Here is a 9,009-nt window from a genome sequence, read left to right as displayed (position 1 = left end):
TAAAACAACTAAATCGTTAGGTTTCTGTTAATGTGCTCCATTGCTAAATATGAACCGAGAACTGTCTGTCCACTTGTCATAGCTGGCTGAATCACCAGGATTGAAAGAGGATTTTAATGCCCATTAAAACCAGATTAAGATCAGCAACTCGCAATAAGCAGCAGTGATGAGAGACGTATTGATGGCAGGAGGTTAGCTCTGTTTTACATTAAACAGTTACATCTAGCCTTGACAGCACCACACTCTGGGCACAACATGCCAGGAGCTAACCCCACACTGCTCTAAGTAGGAGTGGGAAGCAGGGAGTGTCCTACGTGAACATGAAAAGCAAATGAAAAGAAACAGTGGAGCAGCTCCGGGTTGCACGCTTGGGTCTCCCTCAATCGCCTCACCTTCCAGATGTACGCGTTGCAGTCACTCGAGCCACTGACCAGGAACTGGTCGTCTGGGCTGGTGCTGGATTTGATGTAAAAGGTTGAATTCTGGTGCCCGCTGAAAACCGCCACTGTGAGGAGAAAAGAAAAAAAGAAAAGAAAAGCCCCACTCAATGCACAGCCATGGAGTCGGTTGCGCAAGCAGGGCTGATCTTACAGGCTTTTCCTGCCCAGCCACATATCCTCTGGAGAAAGTGGTTGCACTGCTCCCTCGCTCTGGGGCAGGAAGTCTTTATTATTCAACTGGAGCCCTTCAGGCTTCCCAAACGAAGCAGGTTTACCTGAACAGCTCTCTCCACAGCATTAGGAAGCAGTGGCAGTTTCATTAAAGCTTTAGCTTCACCAATGTCACAAGCAGGCCGAGACATCACCTGGGCTGCCCCACTACTCTGGTTAAGGTTCCTTGTCTCTTCCTCTCTCAGAAGCCACCACCAGCCATGCTGCGTTAACAGGGGCAGTCACGCAGAAAGCATAGCGAGGGCCTTCTTCCACCCAGGCGGCAAGGAAGGCGCTTGCTGCTCCTTCCTCCTGCGGCCAGCATCTTTTATTTCGTCAACAAAACTTGCATCGTGTCAGCCACGCTCACTGGTTGCCTATATTTAAAGCCTCAGTAGTGTTTGCTAAAGCCTTGAAACCATCGCCCCGAATGTAGCGCCAGGCGGGGCTGGCACCCCCTTGACCAGCCCTGTTTTAATAGTGGTTTTGGCGAAGGAGCCGACCCACAGACCAGAGGACAGGTGACTGCCTTTCGTGGTCTTTGAAAAGTTGCGAGACCCCAAAAAATCCCTTAATTTTTACCGACAGCTCTCTCAGTGCAGCAGGTACAGGACAGCGAGTCCCTTCTTAAGCCAGACCTACCAGCCAGTCCTGTTACAGTGAGGATTTCCTCACGTCCCCCTGCAACCTAAAGCTGCCTCAAAACTAGATAAGCGCAGCCGCAATTGGGACGAAAGCCAAAGAGTGAGGAGAGGCACCAACCCGTGGGCAGGCGCTGCCCTCTGCGGGAACAGCGGCACACCGAGAAGCCGCACGTTTCATCCAGCTGGATGAATCGAGGTTGCTCGCTGGGTTTTACTGGCTGCACACAGAAGGCAAGAGCTCCATGAAGAGGCCGAGGGCGGGATGCCCTGTGCTTTGGAGAGAGCCCGCTCCTGCAGGGGGACAGGCCGGTGAGTGTGTTTCCGCAGCTCAGCGGTGGCACCTGGGGTTAACCTCAACAACTGACCTATTAATATTTACTACTTGCACCACTTCTCGACTCTGGAAGCGTTCCCACCCACCAGACTGCCTTCCTGAAGAGCAGACAGAAGGACACATTGTTCATTTAATTTCAATTAACTGTGAGAGTGAGAAAAGGCAATGGAAACGAAATCATTTGTTTGGCTGGAATGCATCTAATAAGTTTTGCCGCTTTCTGAGAAGCAGCCGCTGGCCTATGACATAGCAGCTTAGTGCACCGAATTCTGGGGGCCGTCTTGTCAACGTAAAGGTCACAGATGCAGAGCTGAAGGAGTCTAAAAAGCTGAAGCATCTCCACAGTGTGCTGGGGACGCATTCTCCCAGAAACTGTGGTAGAAGTTAAATTTAAGACACCTTAAAATATCTGAATATGACTAGTTTACATGGATTCATATCTAAGAGCTTGAAAAAAATCAGTGATTGCCAGTAAGCAGAAGATTCAAACTTGCTTCAGGTGGGTGGCAGCTGGACACTAGCCATTCCTCACCAGATATCATGCAAACTACCCTTAGTCTCAGTCTGGGTGAACCAGCATCTGCACTTATGTAAGTTTTTGTGCTACTAATTTTATGTGGATGGCTTAACCCAAAATATGAACAGCCCTTGTAACAGGTGCCTTCTCTCTCAGGTAGCTTGAGACATAGGAGCATGGAATAGGTTTCCTAAGCATTAAAGCTGGTCTCTCTAAGTCACAGGGAGAAACTCGCCTTTCTATGCTCTGTAACACCTATGTTTTGCAGCTATTTCCACAGATATCACGCTTACCTGGAATGGTCCTTAAACTCGTCATATTGAACATGTAGATACTGTCATCAGTGCAGTTAGCAAACAGATTAGCACCGGTGGAATCCAAAACCAGGCTAGAATATCCTATAGACAAAGAGGGAAGTTCTTCATAAGAAATAACTCCACAAAAAACATTCTGGAAAACAGGCATTCGCAAAGAAATGCCTAGAGAGGGAAATTTGGAAAGGATCTCTATCACGTATGATTATTTGTTTGACAGAGCACTTGCTGGAGAAGGAAAGTTTCTAGAATAACATCTACATTTTCTCATGAGGATTCAGGGTGATATTTAAAGAGGAATCTCACCTTCAGAGCAGGCAAGCAATTTATTTGATAGTTTCAGTGGATAACAGGAACAACAAATTGTAGAAGCAGAGATTAAAAATAAATAGAAACCCTCATGCTTTGGTATAGAATAAGCCATCCTCTGATTTGCTAGTGACTTAGGTTCAAGAAAAATCTTTCCCTGCAAGCGAATTATTTCACAACCAGCTCCTCGAGGATTTCCCTCATGTTCTTGGGACTGACACTGACCATTACCGTATCAAGATAGTTGATTAGACAAGTCATCAGGAATTACTGTGTTGCATCAGAGCATTGTAAGGTGTTCAGACACAAAGAAGCACAGAGCAACATAAACAAGAGCACTGTTGATTTTGATAACAAACAGCTTCAAGTATTGCTCGACTCTGGAAGGTTATAACGTAAAAGCCCAGTCCAGTCTGTTGTCTTTGCAAGATGCGATGCAAAGAAAGAGTTCAATCTGATTTCTGCTCATGCATCAAAATGACTAGCTAAATTCTACCTCAAGAGCTCTATTATTTCCTTATGTCCATTTCTGAAAATGCACTGCTGAAGCTTATGCAAGATTTTATCATCGGTGCAATGATACAAAAGTGGGACACCTTCACTTTTCAACTTGAAAATTTGGTATTGTCAATCAAAATACCCGGCTGAGCTTGTCAGTCTGATCAATAATTGGCTAAAAAGATAAGAGATGGCACTGTCACTACTTCTTAAATTCACTTTGCACTTTAACAACTACATCCTCCAATAACTTACCAAGTTTGCGAGTGCTGGTTCCAGGGTAGCAAAAAGACTTGAAAGGCACCGGGTCCTGACGGTAAGCCGCATAGTTCTTGCGCAAGTCCCATACTTTGATCACACTGAAATAGAAAAGCACAAGTGTCTTCGACTTCAAAAATTTCTTTCGCAATGCTGATAGGGCCTTCTAAGAGCACAGGAAGACAAGTTGCTCATTACCGAGGAGTGTCCAGTGCTAAGGAGCACAACTGAACAAGAGTAGAGCAGAGACATGCTGAAAGCAAAACAATTGCTCCGCTGGTTATGGATGAGGAAGCAGCATTGCCTTCTGTAACTAACACAAGATACAACATGAGTCCACAAGTCCACATTCTTCGACTAGTAAAAGGAAATACAAGGATGCCTTTATACTCCTGACTTGTAGTTTTAAAAATGAAGGCCTTCAAGGTTTTTCTTGCTCCCCAGGAGCAAGACTTTCTCACAAGCCATAGGCAGGAGAGTCAATCTTATCTGCCTTAGAAAGGCTCTGACCACATGGAGCCTGCTAAAGAATCGAGTTCTGAGAAGGTAATCACCATGCTAATCAATAAGGCAGTTTGCTTGAGCTCCAAGATGCTGCAACAGATCTGGCACCTAAAAGAATGCATCCTTTGTAACTCAAGGCAACATTTTCTCAAGCATGCCTACACATATCCAGGCACCAACCACCCACTTGCATCCCAAAACAGCTCACTGTCTAACAATAGTCTGTTTACTTGAGATCCAATAGGTCCATGAGAACAGAGAGAGATAACCGCTCTCATTCTGCCCCATAGCTAAGACACTAAAATGAGCATTTACCACATATGCACAATTTGTCCCAGCACAGCCATCTCCAGTAAGGAAGAAAAGCAGCATTCAGCTTTGCCAAAGCAAGCTGGCAGCATAGCTCTGCTGATTCTACCTAATAGCAACTGTAGCTTTGTGGGCCACTGTGTGATCTTAGAAAAAAATCACCCAATCTTTTTGTGCCACTGAAAAGAACATGCAGAATAGACAGAAAAGCAGGCATCCTCCTTCCTTACCCATCAACAGCTCCCGCAGAGATAAGAGTATGCTCGTCCTGAAGCAGCACCACAGTTACACTCTGCTGGAAATCCTTAAAGGAAAAAAGAAAAAAACCCCACAACTTTATTTTCTTTCAAGGTCAGCAAGATCTTGCTGCTTAGTCCAAGGCCAAGTGAATACCGAGGAAACCTCCTCCTAGCCAGGCAGGAGAACCTGGAAATACCAGATGCCATTTAGGACAGAACAATCCTTTGAGCACTCCCACCAGTGAAATAATTGCCACTGAGCGGTAAGTGTTTGGGCAGCACTTTGAGGTTATAGCTTTTAGGCCAGAGATAAGAGAGCTGCTTTCATCACAAGGTTTAATAGATTAAATAAGACCAGGTCTTCCTCCAGCAAGGCAGTCATTTGTGTTTTCAAATTACAGGGAAAAAAAAAAAAGAAAGAAAAAAAAAATTACAACCCTCCCTATCTCCCCCCTCAGAAAAAGAATGCTGGACCACTCCTTTCCTCTCTGGAAAAAAAAGATGTATTTTCTCATGGCATTTGCACAAAGATGGCTTTGATGGCACATGAGTTGTTAGACAACTAAACAATGTCTAAAATTAGCCGTAGCAAGTGACCATGACACAAAAACCTACCTCTGCAAAGATAAATTGAAGCATTTACCCCATTCAAGCTAAATATTTCTCACCATAATTACTTAGGAAGACTTCTGTGAATAACACTGTCCCCAGAAGACAGGTCTACATTTCATTTGTTCCAATACCTACCACCAAGGGAGCAAGTCCTCTTAGGTTCTGCCTCTTCTTCTTCGGTTTGGAAGGAGTCTGCTTGTCAACCACATTGTGTGCTCCACTGATTTGATTCACCTGCCTATAAAATCCATCTGAAAGAAATCAAAGACATCTCAATTAATAGTTTCTATGCAATTTTGCCATCACATTAATAAAACAGGCAGCAGCTTGGAAAAAAATCCTAAAAAGTGGCTGAGACTAACCTTTAAAATCATTAATGTATTCTGAAAACAAAAATTGTTACGTATGAAACCAATGAGAATAAGACAGTAGAAAACAGAAGCACATAGTGCAAAAAATTGCAGAGGTCAATGTTGTGTGGACACTGAAGCTAGAACTGGCCTAGGCAGGCTGTCTTTGGAAATCATTACCCCTCAGTCTGGCCTTCAGCACGCATCCTCATCTGGAGCGTTCAACCCGTTTCATCCCGAGCAGAACTGTACTCATAGGTAGGTTTCCAGCGCTGTCCACTCTACTTCTTAATTTTCTATTAGCCTTTTGTCTGCTACTTCTCACTTTATGAAACTTACTGCTTTACTAGAGTAAAGCGACTTTTCTACTTTTTTTCCACTTCAATCATGTGGAGCCTCCCTTTTCCCCCACTTGCCCGTTTGAAGAGCCAGGGGACCTGGGACAGATGAAGGAGTGAGGCATGTTCTGGCAGCACAGGCCAGGAAACTTCTGGGACAGAGCAGGGAACTGGGAAGAGGCATAAGGGCATGACCCGAGCAGGGAAGGAAAAGCTCCAGGAAACAGAGATTGAGGAGCAGAATGAGCTCACCCTGCATTTAGTAGGTGTTCCCACAATACATTCAGTTGCTCCCAGCACTCACAAGCTCCTTTGCTCCTGCACTTTCTGCCTTCCTTCCTACTCTGGCAGGAGGCTTCCCAGCTTTGCTTCACCCCTCCGAATGGCTCTGACCTAAGCACTCTCACCCAGCCCATCTATCTCCGTACTGTCCCACACAAGGATGTATTCTGTGCCCCCTTATCTCCTTACCAACACACAGGGTATTATCAGGACAGCATGTATATCATGCTGCAAATCTGAGAGGGTTGCAAAGTGGAAAAACATATTAGACACAGAAGAAATACCTATTCCACCTTTTTACTGTACTAAAGCAGTCCACTGTTACACGCCAATCTTCTTCTTACAGAAGTGTTGCCTATACTGTAATCGAAAGCATTAGTCCGACATGTACATCTAAGTACTATTTTTACATGAGATACCGAGCTTTTTTGATACATATCTGAAAGTTCAGTTACCTTTCTTGTTGCATCTGGTATCCCAAACCATGATGTTTCCATCTCTGCCTCCAGTACAGAAGACAGCTGAGAGAGAGAAAAAGAGTACTATTAGCTTCCAAAAGTATTAATTTAATTAAACGAATGCAGTACAATGCCATCTATGTGCCTCTGGCTCTTCTGGCCCAACACTCGGGATGCCAGTCCTAGAAATACCAAAATCAGGCCAGTGTTCTGCCATGCTTTTTGACTAGTTTCCTTACTCTTCCTAGTCTTTCTTTACTACTACTGTAGAGAAAACAGCTTATGAAAAGAGTATTTACACACTTACGTAAGGAAGTAAGGACTAAATGATTTCAATATCATGTCTTAAACTTGCCCAAGATCAGAAATGTGCAGATATTAGCATCAGGTCACCATGAAGTTCCAACAAGTTAGTTTTGCTTCACTGACTAGGTCACTGCTCAGTCTGCCAGTAACTGAGCAGATAACTGTAATAACTGTAACTGTCAGTTTCCAAAGCCCTTTTTTAGCCCCAAAAGTACCAATGTGCCGGGGAAAAGAAGAAGGAAAAAACAGACAACAGGGAACATCAACATTTACCTTTCTCAAATTTAGAAAAAGCAACTGACTTGAGACTACACTGGTGACCTTTGCATATGCCAAGAAGCTCCCCGACTCTCACATCCCACACCTTGGCTGTCTGATCTCCTGAAGCAGTGACCTTCAGAGGAAAAAATAAAAAGCTTTAGTCATTTTCTGCACACAGTTGCCAAAGCATTAAAAATAAAGTTAGATGGCAAAAGACTGCTTACAATCCTGTGTTCCCCTGGTACCCAGGCAAGGTCAAATACAGCATTTGAGTGAGCCTGCCATTCTAACAAGAAAACAAAAGCCAAGATTAGTTCAGTGCATTGCAACATGATATTTTGCAGAAGACTAAAGAACATCAGACACTGAAATCAGAAAACTTGTCAACAGCTTGCCTTAGGCCTGAAAAACAACACAGAACAATTCACCTACTACTGCTGTTCTAAGAGCACACTCACAGCTGCTGCTTTGTAAAGAAGACTCAGCAAAAGTATATGAAAGGATTTAAGTACTGCCCACAGGTATGTTTAAATAACTTGCAAAAAGCCTTTCTTTGATTCCAGTAATCACGTACTTGTCACATCAAATGAAGATCACATTCTCTATAATATTTACCCTTAAAGATGAGCTTGCTGGTAGTTTGAGCTTCAGTATCATACAGTCTAACAAATCCTTCTTCATTTGCAACTGCCAGTACATGCTCCAAATTCGGGGCTGAAAAGAAATTGAAACGTATTTGTGTATTATGTAGCTGATGCATAATCATGCCCCTGCTTTTTGTGAAGGGTCACAGACATTTTAAATAGGGTACTTGGCAAATAGATAGCTGTGAAATAAACAGTAATTATATAGCAATTTAAATGTTCAAAATGTAGAAATATTGGCAAGCATTTTTTCTAGATGTTCCATTCAGGAACTACTATACATGGGCAATCAAATGCTCCAGGAGCAACTTTTGAGACAACGGCCTCTTTCACCTGCTATGATAGTTCTCTAGTTACAGTTTTCTGTATCTGTACTACCTATCATCTACAACCTCCAGTACTTTCTATGGATCTGAGTTGGAAAAGCAGGAAGCTGCCTTGGAGAAACGTATAAGCTCACACCAAAATAGAGTACTACAGATGAAAGAGTTTTGCCCTAACGACCCAGGAGCTTCCACGCTTACTTCCCTCATCATGTATTTATCATGGGGAAACGCTACATGCAACAGCCTAGTGACATCCATCCACCTCTCCGATTTCTACATACTATTCTCCATTCTGTTATACCTTTTATATATTTTGAACAAAGCCCAATTTTTCAACTATGTAGCCTAGCACTGTCACCAAGAGGACATACCTTGAAACAGACAAAGCTGAAACAAAGAGACGTTAAAATAAATGCTTTGTAGTTGCTTCTTTAAGGGAATACTTTCCACCGGTATATCTAGGAGCACCATGATCCAATTTATATCACATCTAGGTGCAAGTACACTATTTCCAGCTCACTTTAAAAGAAGAAACTCAAAAACCAAATCATGAGACATAGTATATATAAAAAAAAAAAAATAGCTGACAGCGGTGCCCACACCCTGGCCCCTAAAAGGGCCTTTCGGACGGTGACTTTACCTGTAGAAAAGGTGCAGCCGAAAGGAGGGACCGGCATTCCCGTTTCCCCGTAAGACAGGTGGTCATCGTCTTGGCTGCACTGGTAGGTGTCCAAGAGATGCTGCAGGGGAAGCGGCGAGGACCGACCTACAACGAGACAGACGGACCGTAAACGCACCAGACACCACGGACTCGGACGCGAGGAGCCCCGAGGCCCCCACCGCGGCTGTGGAGGCG

The 9,009-nt window shown here is 43.9% G+C and overlaps 1 protein-coding gene across 1 annotated transcript in view; it reads right to left on the bottom strand.

Annotated features, from left to right (window-relative positions):
- DTL (denticleless E3 ubiquitin protein ligase homolog (Drosophila)) overlaps nucleotides 1-8,913 on the bottom strand; it is a 20,517-nt gene extending 11,604 nt beyond the window's left edge. The window contains exons 1-10 of the mRNA XM_009330212.1: nucleotides 8,794-8,913; nucleotides 7,799-7,897; nucleotides 7,408-7,469; nucleotides 7,196-7,316; nucleotides 6,614-6,679; nucleotides 5,324-5,439; nucleotides 4,568-4,641; nucleotides 3,522-3,625; nucleotides 2,439-2,543; nucleotides 393-505 (exon numbers count right to left, since the gene is read on the bottom strand). Of these exons, the coding sequence (XP_009328487.1) occupies nucleotides 393-505; nucleotides 2,439-2,543; nucleotides 3,522-3,625; nucleotides 4,568-4,641; nucleotides 5,324-5,439; nucleotides 6,614-6,679; nucleotides 7,196-7,316; nucleotides 7,408-7,469; nucleotides 7,799-7,897; nucleotides 8,794-8,830 (897 nt within the window). The 5' untranslated portion in view covers nucleotides 8,831-8,913. The remainder of the gene's footprint in view (nucleotides 1-392; nucleotides 506-2,438; nucleotides 2,544-3,521; nucleotides 3,626-4,567; nucleotides 4,642-5,323; nucleotides 5,440-6,613; nucleotides 6,680-7,195; nucleotides 7,317-7,407; nucleotides 7,470-7,798; nucleotides 7,898-8,793) is intronic.
- Nucleotides 8,914-9,009: the final 96 nt, after the last annotated feature.

This window comes from Pygoscelis adeliae, unplaced genomic scaffold (assembly GCF_000699105.1).
Source record: "Pygoscelis adeliae isolate BGI_AS28 unplaced genomic scaffold, ASM69910v1 Scaffold308, whole genome shotgun sequence".
Taxonomy (NCBI): domain Eukaryota; kingdom Metazoa; phylum Chordata; class Aves; order Sphenisciformes; family Spheniscidae; genus Pygoscelis; species Pygoscelis adeliae.
This window is presented reverse-complemented; position numbering and strand designations above follow the sequence as displayed.